Genomic DNA, 21,987 nt, shown 5'->3' with positions numbered 1-21,987 from the left:
ACCCTATCAAACTGGCAAAGTAGTATATTATGTGCCAAGGGCGTAAAGTGGACTTTTTTACGATGAGTGTGGATTTTGCAGTACGAGTCAAGGCGAGTTAGCCCGAGCCAAAGGCGTGGGCGTTTACAAGCCGCAGACGAGTACTGCAACCACACGATGCCAAAAAACCCACTTAGCCGTTGGTGCACACCATATTTTTTGTAACACAAGTATGTATTTTTGATTTTTTTTTTTTGACATATTGAGTGGAACTGGGACCGGGAGTTATGGATGCATCTTTTTTCAGATGCGGTGACCACGCAATCTTAGAAGATTAATTTTTAATAGTATATTGTGTACCAAGGGCGTAAAGTGGACTTTTTTACGATGAGTGTGGATTTTGCAGTACGAGTCAAGGCGAGTTAGCCCGAGCCGAAGGCGAGGGCGTTTACGAGCCGCAGACGAGTACTGCAAACACACGAGGCCAAAAAGCCCACTTAGCCCTTGGTGCACACCATATTTTAAGCGAGGCTGACGTAACTAGTTTTTGACATAAAATGCATCAAAATCAACTATTTTTTTTAAATTAAAAAAAAATAATTTAGCGGGCAGAAAAGACTTTTTAACGGGCAATCAAGGTCTTTATTGCCCGCATATTCAATAAGCGGGCAATAAAGGTTTTTATTACCCGCTGGTAAAAAAAGAGTCACTTTATTCCCTATTAATAGGTACGAAAACCGCGAAAATCGTTCGCGTGTTACATAAATAAATAAATGAATATATATATATAATTTTCCGAAAAATTTTAGCCGGCGTTTTAATTTTTTTTCGCCCGGCGGGCGTTTTGAAAAAAAAATAGAAAACGCCCGCTTCTCGAAGCAGCAGGCGTTAAAGAGTCACTTTAATCCCGTTAAATAGGTACGAAAAAAGCGAAAATCGTTCGTGTGTTACAAAACTTATTTTACATTGAAGCTTTGCTTCTTGATTAGCTATATGTAGTACAAAAAATATGGTTTAGATGGGGCGTTCTTCAAGTTGCCAAGATAGAGCGTTCTCGAAGCAGCAGCCGAGATAGGGCGTTCTTGAAGCCGCCGCCGAGATACGGTTTTATTTCAGTCAGCCGTCGATATTATATAAAATAATTAAGTAATTGCTACATTTATAGAGGTACCCGCGTTAGCTATACTACGGAAATACTTATGTCATCCATACTCGGGAAAATGAAAAAACAAATTTCTCGCTCGAATTTAGCGTATAATGATTGCTAAAAGTTCTACCACGTCCCAATCGATTCGGGAAGATATACATAGGGAAGAAAGGGGTGAGCCTTCCCTGCTAAAAATGACCAATAAAAATACGAAATTGTGATCCGGAATTACAGAATTAAAACCGATTTTTTCGATTTAAACGATTATAAAACTTAATCGGTTTTAATTGTATTGAATTTATAATTTTTGATCAAATAACAGCTTAAACCAACTCGATTTGTTGCCCAACAATTATGAGAATAAGAAGGCTTGATTCGTATAACATTTTTGGAAATGGTGGATTGTTTCATGTTTTTTTTTTAAAACCTCCGTGGTTTACGAGATATCGATAAATTAATTTTTTTTCAATTTCATTCCATCCAACTTTTAGATAAACTATAATTGAACTCCCGAATAGTGCAAAAGTTGAGATCTCGACTGTATACGCGCAAACACTTCCGTAGGCGCGAACGCATATCCGTAGAAAACTTTGCTAGTAACTAGCAACTGTAAAAGCGCTACGCCCGTTCTATGTTTTCTCCGTTCCGTTCATCATTTTCATGTGTTTGTTCATCAAACGGGAAAAACGAGTTTTCTTTGTCCAACGTTTACGAGAGTAAAAAGACTAAAATTCATCTACAATTTCGGCAATTTTTTTTGTTGAAAATAGACAGTTAGCTAAGGAATAGATTGATTACCATGGCTTTTTTAGAATGAAAAAATTAGAATAGAATGAGCCACAAATGTTACGAATTGTAAGGAATTTTAAATTGCTTCTTCCTAGAGGAAGCTTTGTAATAGTAAAATTTTCAGTTTCGCTAAAACCATGCACATACACACGCTGAAATGCAAGCACGCCTAACAGAAGAAACGCGGCGAGAGGAGGGGAGGGGCTCGCAGGGGAAAATCACCGATTTGTTTTTTTCCGATCGCGCAGTTCCGAGAAATGAGCATGTCGACTGTTTGAAAAGGACAACAAATGCAGCAGCTTGAAAAAAGATGCCATAGCTTGGGCTCTATTGGGGTTTCGGAATTATTTCATCCGACATTATTTCTGCCGGCAGAAATCACTTGTCTGTTAATGAGACAACTACAACACAATTTTGATGCTAAGTAACGACGATATCGCGCTATTATACGTGCTATGAACCGAAGCCTGTTCAAAAGACAGCACATCAGAAGCACGCAGCGAATATTTATTACACATGTCTAAATATATATACATATATATATATATATATATATATATATATATATATATATATATATATATATATATATATATATATATATATATATGTATAATTTGAAATGAATCGCTTACTTTTCACGAAGTCAATCCTCAACAGCTCGAGCAAATGTATCCTCCAAATCCTTCAGCTTACGGTGTGACAGCACGTACAAACGTATGCTGCAAGTCCTGACTGCAGTCCGGGTGTGATGTATCTGCGCTTACGATCCACCAGCTCGTATAGAAACGTATCCTCCAAGTCCTTACTCCTGATCTATACTTAGCTTATCTCACAAAATACAAGTTTTTTGCAATGTACTAGCGGCGAAGCCCAAATGACAACTGAGCTGTCTGAGATACAATGCACCGAGTTTGTTAGATTGGCCAATCAGTACCAGCATTAGTGAAAAAAATGATGGCGGGTAATTAGCAGTGGTTTCAAATTTCAAAAACGCTATCGAAGTTGAAAAAAGCAGTCACAATGAAATACTCAAATTTATTTGTAAATATCACCAAATTATACGATTGTATAATTCATGTAAAATCAATATTATAGAAAAGATAAATTTGGCTAAATGAATATTATTTTAGTCAATGACTCTAATGCTTCCTAATAATCGCTGCGAGAAAAAAGAATTTAGGTCGACCACAGTAAAAAGAATTTTATTTGTGTGTGCTCATACTGTACAAAGATAAGGACGGACTACAATGAGAAAAAATTATAAATTATAAAATTAATTATAAAGGAGTGTACAATACTCGAGGACATATGCATAGCACGTGGATTTCTACCTTTTTATTTTTATTCTCCGGGGCAACTAGGCGCACGAGACTGTGAAAGTTAAACGAAGGATAATTACCGGTTAAGCCCAGAAATTCGGTTGGGAGTGAGACGGTATTCTAGAATGGTATGCAATTAAGGCTAATTGTTTGGAGTTATATACATTAGATTCATATATGCTATTTTGTTCGCGAACTTATGCCTCTTCAATCTTATAAGAAATGGTCGATGTTTATTTCAATAAACAATAGTATTGTACGGAATATTATACGAAACACTTTTGTAAACAATACAAAAAGGATTTTACACTAAAGGAATAACCATACATCGGTCATTTTACTCACATTCATCGGTATACATATGTATACGTCAAAATAACAATTAACCGTAACAATTATCCTCTACACTACAATATCTACTGTACATTTGAACAAGAACGTGTTGTGTACTACGATATAAAAGTATAATTTTGTTGTTCGAATCAGAATTTTTTTTAATTCCATTACATCTATACTTATATCATTTCAATTTTTGCAAAAAAAAAAATAAATAAATAAATAAATAAAGCATACATACATAAACATAGGTAAAATTATACAAAGTTAATTATGCATATTAATATTCTTTTTCATCACGTAATAAAGTGTAATTAAGAGTCACAATATTTGTTATGTGCATGTATATTCTCTTATATTTATTTTCCTGTTTTTATATTTATAAATTCATCAGCAGTAAATATCTGTACATTTTTATATAGTTGCCCTAGCTTATACATCAAAATAACTGTATAATAAGTCACATAGTCTACATTTTATGCAGGTACATATTTATCAAATTAAACCCGAGGAGCAATGTAAATGTGGTTGTTATGGCCAAAGTAATCATTGAGCGTGCACTCTGATGCTGTATCTTGCTTCTTAAGGGAGTCTCACTTGCAGAGTAAAATGAAGGCCTCTGGAAAATTTGTACAATCTGTAAATGAGATATTTATCAGTCAAAATAATAATAAAGAAATTTATAAATTTTCAAACTAAAAAGTTACCTTTGTTGTCCAACACAGGTCTTAACATACAAGTCATTGTTTTGACACAAATTATGGAAGCTTTGTACAATTGCTCGAGTAGGAAGGCAAAAGTGCATGGCAGCTTTGAGAGCCTGAATGTCAAACCCTTCTAAATGCTCAAAACATAAATATCCCTTTTCTACATTGTGCTGATCACAGCAGTTATGGACTCCATTGTTTTTGTCAGGAGCCAGAAAAGATTTATCTAATTCCTAAAAATTAAACTTTATTAAAATCTGCATCGATTAATTTTAAGGATCAGCTTGCTTAGTTAAGAAAATACCTGCACCATCTTATCCGTTACACAGTAGCCTGAGTTGCTTGCAGAATACACGTTCTCCAATTTGTTGAATTCTTTACGTAACAGTAATGAATTCTGTGTACTACATCTCCTGTTAAAAGTCCAGAAGGTCCTAATAGAGGAGATTACTGAAATACATTTTCAAGTATGCAATTACTGGTTTATAACAAGAAGATCTAAAGTGTATTACAACTTACCAGTGAGATATCTTTGATGAAGACACCAGCATTTGTCAAGAAAAATCAGCGTACATCTTCTCTAACTGCTGCCATAGCACGTCCCATCTCATGCACAGCACTGCATAATATTAATGAGAGCACGTAGTATCCCATCTCATTGTAAGGAATGCCAACTCCTGGAACCTGGTGACGATTAAATTATTTTTATAACTTTCAAGAACACTAATAATAGAATGGTAATAAAAATACAATTAAATTTACCATAAGTTCCAATACTTGTTCTTTCTTTTCATTTAGCGATGCTGAATTGTACAGCCAAATGTTAAGTGTCACTTTTAAAATGACTACTATCGATATTGGAAACAGTAGAATTGTTGAGACCATTCCTGCATTGTACCAGAGTGACCAGAATTTTGAAAAACTCATGCCCCATCTCATTAATGAGCGATTCAAGGCAGTGGTGAACCATTTTATGCGTATAATAATTGGATTTCCAGACCAAATTTTTTCAACAGAGTCAGATAGGGTAGGTGCATACATGACTGCAATAAATATTTCATATTAAAGAAGCAAAATTTATGTCAAAGTATAAAAATATCCAGCTATACATGTATTATACATACGCTTTACTGATGAATGACTAATCCAACGTTGTTTTTTTCTGGATTCTGGTCTCGCATGAAGTCTCTGTGACACCAGGGATGGCATCAGGTTGCACGTCTAATGAAACTTTGGCAGTCACAACATAATCGATAAACTCTTCTCAGTCATCATCTCAACCGTTGCAAATATTAAATCCATCCTAACCTAACATCTTGATTTTGGAGCTCTGTGTGAAAGGCAGACTGTTCACTCGACAGTTTTGTTCAAGTGTGCAATAGCTTCTGTACAAGAGAATAAGTACAGCGATGGTCCAGAACATCTGAAGCAATGAGCTCGACTGCTGCAGCACACATTTTACAACTTGGCAATTCACAAAACAGTAGCATCTCCCGTACATCCGCAACTGCTGGAATCCCTGCTTTTGTTCGCACATTTTACAACACTACACTATTACAACTATTAGCAAGCAGCACGAGAAGGGGTTTGAGCAACAAGTACGCGTACACTGCGAGGATTTATGCACAGCTGTTTACATGCGCCTAGCAGAACGCACTGCAGAACAGCGACTCTCGTGCTACGGACTATAGAAATTTATTTTCTACGCGCCGTGGTCTGAAGCTAGCCATTCGGTGCAACTTTCTGCACTTCCGGTTGCCATCCCTGCTTCCCCTACGCTCCTTTTCTAGATGCGTATAGTTCTATCGCAGGCCGCAAGTGGCGTCATGATCGAATTCGCCACGCATTTTTAACACGGCATCGGCAATCTCTCCTCTAATCTCTGCCCATACCAGAGATTAGTAGAGAGATTGCCGATGCCGTGTTAAAAAGGCGTGCTGAATTCGATCATGACACCACCATACGGTGCGTACTCGAACTATACGCATCTAGCAAAAATCTCCCACTCTCGCGTCTGCGCACTCACCAGCTGCAGTCTCGCGCGCTGATTGGGCCACCGAGCTCGCGCGCTGTTCAAAAAGAGATGAGGGGAAGAGCTATTCGGGAGCCGATAATGCGCAAAGCTAGGGTTCAAATCTTGTGCAGGGATTTTTTTTATTCATAATATTATTTTACATTAAGTGTAATAAAGTACATGTAGCCTCAATATAGATATTGTTTGATGATTTTTATTCTTATTATGAAATACTCTAAAAGCCAAAGTTGAAAATCTGAAAGTGGAAAGTTAAAAAGGTACATTTTGAAATTTATGAAAAATTGAAGTGCACCTATATTAATCTTTAAAAATTGCCCGATGTTCGGAAAAGATAAAAATAATTTTTTAACATTTTTGTGGGTTTCATCGCACGATTAAATTTATCAAATTACACTTTCGTGTGTATAAATCCTTATTTCGACCTCTTCAATATTATTATGAGTTGAAAAGAATGAGGTGATAAACCAGGCTGAGTATTGATTATTCATGCACATTATTATGCTAATAAGAATGTTAAAATAACAGAATGAACGAATGTAAACAAAATTTTAATTATTTTAAGTAGTTATGATTAAACCTAAACAAAGAAGTTAAGCTTAAGCTTAAACAAAAATAAATCAAACTAACAAGCCACCCCACCCTATCGATAAACATATGCCATTTTCGATAATCTCACTCCAACGACGTTCGTGGCGGCGCGGTCAACGTCGTAGCTCCGTATTCTTATGCAGCCGGGTTCAAGTCCGATACCCGACAAGTTTTTTTTCTTTTTTCTACTTGCTTAAAAAATATGTACAATGTGTAATAATAACGAATATCTTATTATTTTATTCATTTTAATTATCTCTTTCATATGATATCGGTTTCATAAATACATTTAAAACCAAAAATAATCAAATGTTTATTCATACAATTTAGGAGTTTCATTTTTTCTGTTTTTCTACTAAACAATTAAAAAGTTAACAATCGTACTTATATTTATTTCACCCCCCTTCCATACTATACTTATATAAATCAAAAAATAATAGAAGCAAAATGTCACATTGCATTGTAATTTTATTAAATTTCATCGTTTTACTTATTAATTCAGAGTAATATATATTAATTATTAATTATAGAATTTTATTAAATGCATTATAATATATATTCCTTATTTTTACATATTATATAAATTTATGAGCAAGTAGAAAAGATAAAAACAAATTGACAAGTATCGGACTTACTGACTGACCGCACCATCACGAACATTGTTGGAGTCATTCAATTGAAAATAGCATATGTTTATCGAGAGGATAGGATGGCTTGTTAGTTTAATTCAGTTATGTTTAACCTTAATTTATTTCGCATTTTTAACAACATTTGTTAATTTTTTCGGGTTAGATTTATGAAGACGACCTCTTCTGTGTCCATTTTCAGCTTGTGCTCTTCTCTGTATATCAGAAAATTCTATTTTTTTCACAACAAATGAGTGTTTTATTTATGGGTGAGGGTACAAATTTTGAAAAATAAAAATTTGAAACGGTGAAGATTATAAATTTAAGATTTTTAAACTGAGATTTTGAAATGAAAACATTTATAAAATAAAAATGTTGAATGAAAGTATTGCGAAAGATGATATTTGTGGTCAAAATATTAAGTAAGGGATATATTTATAAATTCCCAAATTTAAGTTTTCAAAATTATACTTTTCTAATATTTTGGAACTCAGAATTTTATCTTTCGTTACATATCAATTCAAAATTTTTACCCTCAACTATTATTTATTACAAATTCAGGTAATGTGAAAAATAATAAAATGCATGCATCCTTTTTATGATAATTTATTTATAAGGTCATTTAATTTTCATATAATATACATATATGTGCATATATATGCGATTCTTTAAAATTTCATAATGATTCATTGTACAATTTCAGTAATTATCGGAATCTCGGATATCCTAATGTATACGTAGTAAAGAAAATATAATAAAAAGATGTTAGAATATGTGCACGATCTCCCCCGACACCGACGGCAGATCCCTCGCGTCGCAGCGACTCTAGAAGCGCTCGCCGCCAAAACCACGTGATACGGCGCTGAGCTCGGCGGCGCTCTCCGCTCGCCGCCTCACTCTCTACGAGATAGTCGAGCTGCACGCACGCCTTCGGCTCTTGTCCCGCGCTGTCTAAGTTTAACCTTTAATAATAAAGATACGCTACGCTCTATTACTTGATACACTGTATTTTCTTCTTTATTTCGTGCAACCTTATCGCGTCCGGATCCTTATATACCGACAGGTTATGGGCCCAGCACGCTTCCACTGCGCGAATTAGTGAAAAGTGACACGAAAAAAAAAAAATAGAAGAAAAGCCAAGAGAAGTCGAGACGAGTTGACACCTGTACAAAGACACGAGAACGACCTAAGCTGAGAGACAAAAGAAGGAAGTCACGCAGCCAACAAGCAACACGCCCCGCTGTCCAGAGCCTGAAGGTCAGCACTCGATTCCCTGGTAAACGGTGAACAAAACAAAGGCAAAAGTCACGATGGCCGGAAAATCCTACAAATGGGCAAACCCGCAAACTGCACGTAAGTACGCATAAAAATAAAAACGTGCTTATGAAACTCGTGAAGTAAAATCAGCGGTACGCGAGTGTATAAGAAAAGTGAAGTGAAAAATAAAAATCGCGGGATAAAAAGCCGCATTAGAAAAGAAAAGGCGCGAAAATCGCGGAAAAGAGAAAGGCGCGAATCAGTGTTGCATCAGTTCGGCGTGTCAGAACTCGAAAATCCGAACGCGCTTAAACAAAGAAAGTCGACCAAAACAAAAACGCATTTCCGAGAAGTTCAAACGAACAGAAACGCGCGGTAAAATTCCCGGTACGAAGCAACAGGCGAAAGAAAGGGGGGTTGCTAGGCAACCGAGCCAACATGGCCGCCTCATCTCTCTCCTGCACGTAAGCTATACGGAACGGAGGGAGAGCCGCCGTTGCCGCGCTCTCGGCTCACGACGACGACGCGCAAGTTCAGGCGCACGCAGAAAAAGACGACGCTAGTTTAACCTGGCTCGTAATAGGTTAACACGCGCGTGCATGAAAACGGAGGGAGAGTTGCGGTCATTACAACCACACGTAGCGGAAACGATACACGGACGCGCACACATACATACGTGCACAAAAAGTTCGCGCTGAGTCAACTCAAACGTAAAGCGAAGTCAATACAAGATTGTGCGCAAGCGCACACGAATTCACGTGACCGCTCACTTGTTGCGCGGCAATTTTTGAATTTCTTAAACGCACACCTATGCATCTAGTGCAAGTCTGCCTGCATGCTGCACTGTTTACAGACACCGCGCAGGTGGGGCTGCTGATGCATGGGTAAACTAAGCAATCATTTAACGTATTAAACTAGCAGAAAATCATCTATAAAGAAATTTAACGCGATAAACGCGAACGTCGGCTTTCGCATCTAGTGTAAGTCTGCCTGCGAGCTGCACTGTTTACAGACACCGCGCAGGTGGGGCTGCTGGTGCGCGAGCTCACTCTGCAATAAATTAAGCGAAGAATTAATTCAAAACAACGACTCTGGTTTATCAAAATAAATTAAGTTTGAATATTAATTACAAAATCTTTCGACAGCACGTAGCACAAGTACTGACTGGGATGACATACGCGCCAAGATTCTGGAGTACTACGACCTGAAGGACAAAGAACCAAATGAGAGTTTCTATCTTCAACTCTACGGCGGAGGCGTTTGGTTAATGAATTCTAGGGACGAAACACTCCAACTAGGTAATGAAGTAAAGTCATAAATAACAATATATATATGTAAGTCTACACTTGTACGGAAAGTTTGACGGGCTACTAGCCAACGTAACGTACGACACGAAGTCTGTGCGGATCTGTGAGAGGTTTAACACGAACCCACGAATGTGACTTGGTACGTGCGCACGTACAGATACTTAGTCAGTGTCCCACGCTCAAAAACTAGACCCTCACACAGATCTGCCAAACCTGCTCTCGTGCTTAGTGGGTCTCGGACTGTGGGAGCCGTGCTTAGGCACACATTCCGCAAAAAGAGACTAAGTCGGTTTGGGAACTTTGTCGAAAAGTGACTGGACCGACAGCAAGGTGGCCCGATACTTGTGCACAAAGTATAGGGAGCTTTGCAGGGGTATCCTCTCAACCGCAGACTAACGTTTTTTGTATATTTACAGACATGAACATCCTCAGTTTGGAAGAAGCAGCCAGACTCCTGGAAGTGTTGAAAGCTACAGAGGATCGAGTGGTAGGGTTGAGAGGACCCGTAAGCCACTACAGCGACGCAGGGAGAGCAGGAGCCACTACGTCCACGCCCAGGGATGACGACCAGACATACAACATGAATGAGATCACCAAGCTGTTGCGTGAGAGCACCATGACTCAAGTCAAGCTCAGCGAAAGGCTGGTAGAAGGAATGAAGTCCCTCGTGGAGGAAAATGCTAAGATGAATCAAAACTTCGAAAGGTTCACAACCAAGATCAGCGGAGATGTACAGCAACTGATGAGGTCCATTGATAGTCTGAAGCTCAGAGGGCAGGATGGACAGGCAGTAAAAGATTGGCAGGAGAAGCCAACTCTTTCAGCCAACAACAAGCCAAGCATCGTCAGCTGTACACGCCCGGCAGAACCGACCAAGCTGCATCCACGAGGACGCGGACGTGGCTTTCGACCAGCAAACCGCAATCCGCTCACGCTTTTGGCTCCTGGACCAAGGGAGTTCGGACCTGCTGAACCCAGGTGCTCGTCCACACTAGTGGCCGACTCGTACGAATGGAACGAGAAAAATGAAGTAAGGAGAGAACAGTCGCCATATAAAGATTGGCGCGTTGAATCCGCCGAACGTCTTGGAATCGCGCTCGACGATTTGAATGTAAGTAGACGTTTTTCTGATCAAGACTTAACGCAACTGAATAAGCTGAATTTGTTCAAGTCAATGAACTCAGGTAACACGAGTATAAATGACGCAAAATTGAAACAGATTAACATCACGCGAATGTACAAGTTAAAATTAGATTCGGAATTTGCCCCCTTTGAGGATTTCTTATTCTCAGAGCTAAAGTCGCGAAAACTGTTCTACGTCTTCGAAAAGAACAATCAAAGTCTGATCTGTCCAGATGAACTCGAACACGATAAGAATATCATACGCGAGATAATTCTGAACAGAATTGATGATAAGTATCACCTATACACGATGAACATAAAAGATCCAGTTGAATTACTGGATAAGATTAAAGAAATTAAAAGGAATGAATTGAGAATTAATGCTCATACAGCCCAGAAACGACTCTTCAACTTAAAGCTCAACAAAGATAAAGAAACGGCCTTTAACTTCTGCTTGAGGTTTGAAGACCTCGTAAGAAAGTATGAAAGTAATGAAGGCATAGAAAAAATGAGCGATACGGCAAAGAAAAGTCTACTGTTCAACGCAGTAGAGCAAGCCTACCCAGAGATCATTACGGCAGAGAACGTTTCAAGCCATGGTACGGGTAGGAAATATACTTACAATGAACTAAAAGATTTAATTTTCCAGATTGACAACTCGAAGCAGAGAACCCCCGAAAAATCAGCCCTGCTCGGATTCGCAGAGGAAAGAAACCGTTCCTCTGATGAAAGACCCAAAAGTAGGGAAAGGCCCAACAAACGGTGCGAGCGATGTGGTAGCACGGCGCACTTGTCCAAGGACTGCAAGCACGACGAGCCTAAGTGCTTTAACTGCAATAAGTTCGGGCACATCGCCGTAGACTGCAGTGAACCATGGAAAGGGCCACCACGAAAGAGAGCGACTGATCGCAACAGAAGTATCTCTCCAAAGAGAAAGCAGAGGAGAGAGCATAGCAGATCTCGATCAAAGTCACCTTTCAGACGACCTGGCACTCCTGCAAAAGGTACGACCAATACTGATTCAGTATGCATGAATGTGAGTCTGAATGAATGGGACGACGAGACGCAAAAATTTATCGTAGATTCAGGCGCGACAGATCATATGACAAATTCTAAATTCATATTGACTCAGCTGCACGAAAAGACTGAGCGCGTAATAGGCTGTGCCAATAAAGACAAACGATCTAACATAACCGCAACCAATCAAGGCCAAGTTAAATTCGAACTATCTAACGGTAACGTAATAAAACTAGATAATGTTGTATACGCAGAAAATTTGAGAAAAAACCTGCTGTCACTCAAACGCTTTACAGATCAGGGCCTGTGCGTGTATTTAGATAACAAAACGATAAACGTTTACGAACCAAATACGAGAGAAAAGATTCTAGAAGGAAAGTTTGAGAATCCATTCTGGATAATCGATTTAAAGCCAAAATTAGATAACATACAAAAGACGCATTAGGAATTTCAAGCGTAGAACATTAGACTTGTCGCTAGATGCCCTACGATTTTAACTGCACCTATTGTGCTCTGAATGCCTAAGCGAGTACTTATATCCAAATCTTTGACAAATATAAAGTCTATTCATTGTCTACCATCATTCGACAAAGCAAATGAAACACTGTATGAGGCGATTATTGTCGTAGAAGCAACCGGGAACTAGACAATCAAAGCTTAGAATATTAGACTCGTTGCCCGATTCGCTACCATGTTTACTGCACCTATTGTGCTCTGAACAACTAGGCGAGTGTTTATTTCGAAATTTTTGACAAATATAAAGTCTATTCATTGTCTATTATTGTTTATGATAAATATAAAGTCTATTCAGTGTCTACCATCATTCCAAAACGCAAATGTAACACTGTATGAGGATAAATGCTCATGAAATCATTTTTAAATAATACCGATCTTGCGTGGTCAGTTGGATCTTATTTATAAATTTTGCTAAAAGTAGTTCATTTTAGCCTTAAATGGGACACCAGAAACCGAATCGGACGCTGTATGAGGCGATCATTGACGTAGAAGCACCCGGGAATTAGGAATCTAAAGCGTAGAACATTAGACTTGTCGCTAGATGTCCTACAATTTTAACTGCACCTATTGTGCTCTGAATCCCTAAGCGAGTACTTATATCCAAATCTTTGAGAAATATAAAGTCTATTCATTGTCTACCATCATTCGAAAAAGCAAATGGAACACTGTATGAGGCGATTATTGTCGTCGAAGCAACCGGGAACTAGACAATCAAAGCTTAGAATATTAGACTCGTTGCCCGATTCGCTACGATGTTTACTGCACCTATTGTGCTCTGAACAACTAGGCGAGTGTTTATTTCGAAACTTTTGACAAATATAAAGTCTATTCAGTGTCTACCATCATTCGAAAAAGCAAGTGGAACACTGTATGAGGATAAATGCTCATGAAATCATTTTTAAATAATACCGTACTTGCGTGGTCAGTTGGATCTTATTTATAACTTTAGCTAATAGTAGTTCATTATAGCCTTAAATGGGACACCAGAAACCGAATCGGACGCTGTGTGAGGCGATCATTGACGTAGAAGTACCCGGGAATTAGGAATTTAAAGCGTAGATCATTAGACTTATCGCTAGATGTCCTACGATTTTAACTGCACCTATTGTGCTCTGAATCGGTAAGCGAGTACTTATATCCAAATCTTTGACAAATATAAAGTCTATTCATTGTCTACCATCATTCGAAAAAGCAAATGGAACACTGTATGAGGCGATTATTGTCGTAGAAGCAACCGGGAACTAGACAATCAAAGCTTAGAATATTAGACTCGTTGCCCGATTCGCTACCATGTTTACTGCACCTATTGTGCTCTGAACAACTAGACGAGTGTTTATTTCGAAACTTTTGACAAATATAAAGTCTATTCAGTGTCTACCATCATTCGAAAAAGCAAGTGGAACACTGTATGAGGATAAATGCTCATGAAATCATTTTTAAATAATACCGTACTTGCGTGGTCAGTTGGATCTTATTTATAACTTTAGCTAATAGTAGTTCATTATAGCCTTAAATGGGACACGACAAACCGAATGGAATCAAAGCGTAGAATATTAGACTTGTCGCTAGATGTCCTACGATTTTAACTGCAACTATTGTGCTCTGAATCCCTAAGCGAGTACTTATATCCAAATCTTTGAGAAATATAAAGTCTATTCATTGTCTACCATCATTCGAAAAAGCAAATGGAACACTGTATGAGGCGATTATTGTCGTAGAAGCAACCGGGAACTAGACAATCAAAGCTTAGAATATTAGACTCGTTGCCCGATTCGCTACCATGTTTACTGCACCTATTGTGCTCTGAACAACTAGGCGAGTGTTTATTTCGAAATTTTTGACAAATATAAAGTCTATTCATTGTCTATTATTGTTTATGATAAATATAAAGTCTATTCAGTGTCTACCATCATTCCAAAACGCAAATGGAACACTGTATGAGGATAAATGCTCATGAAATCATTTTTATATAATACCGATCTTGCGTGGTCAGTTGGATCTTATTTATAAATTTTGCTAAAAGTAGTTCATTTTAGCCTTAAATGGGACACCAGAAACCGAATCGGACGCTGTATGAGGCGATCATTGACGTAGAAGCACCCGGGAATTAGGAATCTAAAGCGTAGAACATTAGACTTGTCGCTAGATGTCCTACGATTTTAACTGCACCTATTTTGCTCTGAATCGGTAAGCGAGTACTTATATCCAAATCTTTGACAAATATAAAGTCTATTCATTGTCTACCATCATTCGAAAAAGCAAATGGAACACTGTATGAGGCGATTATTGTCGTAGAAGCAACCGGGAACTAGACAATCAAAGCTTAGAATATTAGACTCGTTGCCCGATTCGCTACCATGTTTACTGCACCTATTGTGCTCTGAACAACTAGACGAGTGTTTATTTCGAAACTTTTGACAAATATAAAGTCTATTCAGTGTCTACCATCATTCGAAAAAGCAAGTGGAACACTGTATGAGGATAAATGCTCATGAAATCATTTTTAAATAATACCGTACTTGCGTGGTCAGTTGGATCTTATTTATAACTTTAGCTAATAGTAGTTCATTATAGCCTTAAATGGGACACGAGAAACCGAATGGAATCAAAGCGTAGAATATTAGACTTGTCGCTAGATGTCCTACGATTTTAACTGCAACTATTGTGCTCTGAATCCCTAAGCGAGTACTTATATCCAAATCTTTGACAAATATAAAGTCTATTCATTGTCTACCATCATTCGAAAAAGCAAATGGAACACTGTATGATGCGATTATTGTCGTAGAAGCAACCGGGAACTAGACAATCAAAGCTTAGAATATTAGACTCGTTGCCCGATTCGCTACCATGTTTACTGCACCTATTGTGCTCTGAACAACTAGGCGAGTGTTTATTTCGAAATTTTTGACAAATATAAAGTCTATTCATTGTCTATTATTGTTTATGATAAATATAAAGTCTATTCAGTGTCTACCATCATTCCAAAACGCAAATGGAACACTGTATGAGGATAAATGCTCATGAAATCATTTTTAAATAATACCGATCTTGCGTGGTCAGTTGGATCTTATTTATAAATTTTGCTAAAAGTAGTTCATTTTAGCCTTAATTGGGACACCAGAAACCGAATCGGACGCTGTATGAGGCGATCATTGACGTAGAAGCACCCGGGAATTAGGAATCTAAAGCGTAGAACATTAGACTTGTCGCTAGATGTCCTACGATTTTAACTGCACCTATTGTGCTCTGAATCCGTAAGCGAGTACTTATATCCAAATCTTTGACAAATATAAAGTCTATTCATTGTCTACCATCATTCGAAAAAGCAAATGGAACACTGTATGAGGCGATTATTGTCGTAGAAGCAACCGGGAACTAGACAATCAAAGCTTAGAATATTAGACTCGTTGCCCGATTCGCTACCATGTTTACTGCACCTATTGTGCTCTGAACAACTAGGCGAGTGTTTATTTCGAAATTTTTGACAAATATAAAGTCTATTCATTGTCTATTATTGTTTATGATAAATATAAAGTCTATTCAGTGTCTACCATCATTCCAAAACGCAAATGGAACACTGTATGAGGATAAATGCTCATGAAATCATTTTTAAATAATACCGATCTTGCGTGGTCAGTTGGATCTTATTTATAAATTTTGCTAAAAGTAGTTCATTTTAGCCTTAAATGGGACACCAGAAACCGAATCGGACGCTGTATGAGGCGATCATTGACGTAGAAGCACCCGGGAATTAGGAATCTAAAGCGTAGAACATTAGACTTGTCGCTAGATGTCCTACAATTTTAACTGCACCTATTCTGCTCTGAATCCCTAAGCGAGTACTTATATCCAAATCTTTGACAAATATAAAGTCTATTCATTGTCTACCATCATTCGAAAAAGCAAATGGAACACTGTATGAGGCGATTATTGTCGTAGAAGCAACCGGGAACTAGACAATCAAAGCTTAGAATATTAGACTCGTTGCCCGATTCGCTACCATGTTTACTGCACCTATTGTGCTCTGAACAACTAGGCGAGTGTTTATTTCGAAATTTTTGACAAATATAAAGTCTATTCAGTGTCTACCATCATTCGAAAAAGCAAGTGGAACACTGTATGAGGTTAAATGCTCATGAAATCATTTTTAAATAATACCGATCTTGCGTGGTCAGTTGGATCTTATTTATAAATTTTGCTAAAAGTAGTTCATTTTAGCCTTAAATGGGACACCAGAAACCGAATCGGACGCTGTATGAGGCGATCATTGACGTAGAAGCACCCGGGAATTAGGAATCTAAAGCGTAGAACATTAGACTTGTCGCTAGATGTCCTACGATTTTAACTGCACCTATTGTGCTCTGAATCCCTAAACGAGTACTTATATCCAAATCTTTGACAAATATAAAGTCTATTCATTGTCTACCATCATCAGAAAAAGCAAATGGAATACTGTATGAGGCGATTATTGTCGTAGAAGCAACCGGGAACTAGACAATCAAAGCTTAGAATATTGGACTCGTTGCCCGATTCGCTACGCTGTTTACTGCACCTATTGTGCTCTGAATAACTAGGAGAGTATTTATTTCGAAATTTTTCACCAGTATAAAGTCTATTCAGTGTCTACCATCATTCAAAAAAGCAAATGGAACACTGTATGAGGATAAATGCTCATGAAATCATTTTTAAATAATACCGTACTTGCGTGGTCAGTAGGATCTTATTTATAAATTTTGCTAAAAGTAGTTCATTATAGCCTTAAACGGAACACGAAACACTGAATCCAACGCTGTATGAGGCGATCATTGACGTAGAAGCACCCGGGAATTAGGAATCTAAAGCGTAGAACATTAGACTTGTCGCTAGATGTCCTACAATTTTAACTGCACCAATTGTGCTCTGAATCCCTAAGCGAGTACTTATATCCAAATCTTTGACAAATATAAAGTCTATTCATTGTCTACCATCATTCGAAAAAGCAAATGGAACACTGTATGAGGATAAATGCTCATGAAATCATTTTTAAATAATACCGTACTTTCGTGGTCAGTTGGATCTTATTTATAAATTTTGCTAAAAGTAGTTCATTATAGCCTTAAATGGGACACCAGAAACCGAATCGGACGCTGTGTGAGGCGATCATTGACGTAGAAGTACCCGGGAATTAGGAATTTAAAGCGTAGTTCATTAGACTTATCGCTAGATGTCCTACGATTTTAACTGCAGTCTAATGTTCTACGATTTTAATTGCACCTATTGTGCTCTGAATCCCTAAGCGAGTACTTATATCCAAATCTTTGACAAATATAAAGTCTATTCATTGTCTACCATCATTCGAAAAAGCAAATGGAACACTGTATGAGGATAAATGCTTATGAAATCATTTTTAAATAATACCGAACTTGCGTGGTCAGTCGGATCTTATTTATAAATTTTGCTAAGAGTAGTTCATTATAGCCTTAAATGGAACACGACATACCGAATCGGACGCTGTATAAGGCGATCATTGACGCAGAAGCACCCGGGAATTAGGAATTTAAAGCGTAGAACATTAGACTTGTCGCTAGATGCCCTACGATTTTAACTGCACCTATTGTGCTCTGAATCCCTAAGCCAGTACTTATATCCAAATCTTTGACAAATATAAAGTCTATTGATTGTCTACCATCATTCGAAAAAGCAAATGGAACACTGTATGAGGCGATTATTGTCGTAGAAGCAACCGGGAACTAGACAATCAAAGCTTAGAATATTAGACTCGTTGCCCGATTCGCTACCATGTTTACTGCACCTATTGTGCTCTGAACAACTAGGCGAGTGTTTATTTCGAAATTTTTGACAAATATAAAGTCTATTCATTGTCTATTATTGTTTATGATAAATATAAAGTCTATTCAGTGTCTACCATCATTCCAAAACGCAAATGGAACACTGTATGAGGATAAATGCTCATGAAATCATTTTTAAATAATACCGATCTTGCGTGGTCAGTTGGATCTTATTTATAAATTTTGCTAAAAGTAGTTCATTTTAGCCTTAAATGGGACACCAGAAACCGAATCGGACGCTGTATGAGGCGATCATTGACGTAGAAGCACCCGGGAATTAGGAATCTAAAGCGTAGAACATTAGACTTGTCGCTAGATGTCCTACGATTTTAACTGCACCTATTGTGCTCTGAATCCGTAAGCGAGTACTTATATCCAAATCTTTGACAAATATAAAGTCTATTCATTGTCTACCATCATTCGAAAAAGCAAATGGAACACTGTATGAGGCGATTATTGTCGTAGAAGCAACCGGGAACTAGACAATCAAAGCTTAGAATATTAGACTCGTTGCCCGATTCGCTACCATGTTTACTGCACCTATTGTGCTCTGAACAACTAGGCGAGTGTTTATTTCGAAATTTTTGACAAATATAAAGTCTATTCATTGTCTATTATTGTTTATGATAAATATAAAGTCTATTCAGTGTCTACCATCATTCCAAAACGCAAATGGAACACTGTATGAGGATAAATGCTCATGAAATCATTTTTAAATAATACCGTACTTGCGTGGTCAGTTGGATCTTATTTATAACTTTAGCTAATAGTAGTTCATTATAGCCTTAAATGGGACACCAGAAACCGAATCGGACGCTGTGTGAGGCGATCATTGACGTAGAAGTACCCGGGAATTAGGAATTTAAAGCGTAGATCATTAGACTTATCGCTAGATGTCCTACGATTTTAACTGCAGTCTAATGTTCTACGATTTTAATTGCACCTATTGTGCTCTGAATCCATATGCGAGTACTTATATCCAAATCTTTGACAAATATAAAGTCTATTCATTGTCTACCATCATTCGAAAAAGCAAATGGAACACTGTATGAGGATAAATGCTCATGAAATCATTTTTAAATAATACCGATCTTGCGTGGTCAGTTGGATCTTATTTATAAATTTTGCTAAGAGTAGTTCATTATAGCCTTAAATGGAACACGAGATACCGAATCGGACGCAGTATAAGGCGATCATTGACGCAGAAGCACCCGGGAATTAGGAATTTAAAGCGTAGAACATTAGACTTGTCGCTAGATGCCCTACGATTTTAACTGCACCTATTGTGCTCTGAATCCCTAAGCGAGTACTTATATCCAAATCTTTGACAAATATAAAGTCTATTCATTGTCTACCATCATTCGAAAAAGCAAATGGAACACTGTATGAGGCGATTATTGTCGTAGAAGCAACCGGGAACTAGACAATCAAAGCTTAGAATATTAGACTCGTTGCCCGATTCGCTACCATGTTTACTGCACCTATTGTGCTCTGAACAACTAGGCGAGTGTTTATTTCGAAATTTTTGACAAATATAAAGTCTATTCATTGTCTATTATTGTTTATGATAAATATAAAGTCTATTCAGTGTCTACCATCATTCCAAAACGCAAATGGAACACTGTATGAGGATAAATGCTCATGAAATCATTTTTAAATAATACCGATCTTGCGTGGTCAGTTAGATCTTATTTATAAATTTTGCTAAATGTCATTATTGCCTTAAATGGGACACGAGAAACCGAATGGAATCAAAGCGTAGAATATTAGACTTGTCGCTAGATGTCCTACGATTTTAACTGCACCTATTGTGCTCTGAATCCCTAAGCGAGTACTTATATCCAAATCTTTGACAAATATAAAGTCTATTCATTGTCTACCATCATTCGAAAAAGCAAATGGAACACTGTATAAGGCGATTATTGTCGTAGAAGCAACCGGGAACTAGACAATCAAAGCTTAGAATATTAGACTCGTTGCCCGATTCGCTACGATGTTTACTGCACCTATTGTGCTCTGAACAACTAGGCGAGTGTTTATTTTGAAACTTTTGACAAATATAAAGTCTATTCAGTGTCTACCATCATTCGAAAAAGCAAGTGGAACACTGTATGAGGATAAATGCTCATGAAATCATTTTTAAATAATACCGTACTTGCGTGGTCAGTTGGATCTTATTTATAACTTTAGCTAATAGTAGTTCATTATAGCCTTAAATGGGACACGAGAAACCGAATGGAATCAAAGCGTAGAATATTAGACTTGTCGCTAGATGTCCTACGATTTTAACTGCAACTATTGTGCTCTGAATCCCTAAGCGAGTACTTATATCCAAATCTTTGAGAAATATAAAGTCTATTCATTGTCTACCATCATTCGAAAAAGCAAATGGAACACTGTATGAGGCGATTATTGTCGTAGAAGCAACCGGGAACTAGACAATCAAAGCTTAGAATATTAGACTCGTTGCCCGATTCGCTACCATGTTTACTGCACCTATTGTGCTCTGAACAACTAGGCGAGTGTTTATTTCGAAATTTTTGACAAATATAAAGTCTATTCATTGTCTATTATTGTTTATGATAAATATAAAGTCTATTCAGTGTCTACCATCATTCCAAAACGCAAATGGAACACTGTATGAGGATAAATGCTCATGAAATCATTTTTAAATAATACCGATCTTGCGTGGTCAGTTGGATCTTATTTATAAATTTTGCTAAAAGTAGTTCATTTTAGCCTTAAATGGGACACCAGAAACCGAATCGGACGCTGTGTGAGGCGATCATTGACGTAGAAGTACCCGGGAATTAGGAATTTAAAGCGTAGATCATTAGACTTATCGCTAGATGTCCTACGATTTTAACTGCAGTCTAATGTTCTACGATTTTAATTGCACCTATTGTGCTCTGAATCCATATGCGAGTACTTATATCCAAATCTTTGACAAATATAAAGTCTATTCATTGTCTACCATCATTCGAAAAAGCAAATGGAACACTGTATGAGGATAAATGCTCATGAAATCATTTTTAAATAATACCGATCTTGCGTGGTCAGTTGGATCTTATTTATAAATTTTGCTAAAAGTAGTTCATTTTAGCCTTAAATGGGACACCAGAAACCGAATCGGACGCTGTATGAGGCGATCATTGACGTAGAAGCACCCGGGAATTAGGAATCTAAAGCGTAGAACATTAGACTTGTCGCTAGATGTCCTACAATTTTAACTGCACCTATTCTGCTCTGAATCCCTAAGCGAGTACTTATATCCAAATCTTTGACAAATATAAAGTCTATTCATTGTCTACCATCATTCGAAAAAGCAAATGGAACACTGTATGAGGCGATTATTGTCGTAGAAGCAACCGGGAACTAGACAATCAAAGCTTAGAATATTAGACTCGTTGC

The 21,987-nt window shown here is 37.5% G+C and overlaps 1 protein-coding gene and 1 pseudogene across 1 annotated transcript; one reads left to right on the top strand and one right to left on the bottom strand.

Moving 5' to 3' along the window:
* Positions 1-3,962: 3,962 nt before the first annotated feature.
* Positions 3,963-5,489, bottom strand: LOC116417061 (annotated as a pseudogene).
* Positions 5,490-8,300: 2,811 nt separating this feature from the next.
* Positions 8,301-12,677, top strand: LOC116417073. The gene is made up of 4 exons (XM_031928174.1): positions 8,301-8,882; positions 9,932-10,084; positions 10,510-11,204; positions 11,865-12,677. Exons 1-4 carry the CDS (start codon positions 8,840-8,842, stop codon positions 12,675-12,677), a joined length of 1,704 nt encoding a protein of 567 aa, XP_031784034.1. The 5' UTR covers positions 8,301-8,839.
* The last annotated feature ends 9,310 nt before the right edge of the window (positions 12,678-21,987 follow it).

Source organism: Nasonia vitripennis, assembly GCF_009193385.2.
Source record: "Nasonia vitripennis strain AsymCx chromosome 4 unlocalized genomic scaffold, Nvit_psr_1.1 chr4_random0004, whole genome shotgun sequence".
In the NCBI taxonomy this organism is placed as follows: domain Eukaryota; kingdom Metazoa; phylum Arthropoda; class Insecta; order Hymenoptera; family Pteromalidae; genus Nasonia; species Nasonia vitripennis.
This window is presented reverse-complemented; position numbering and strand designations above follow the sequence as displayed.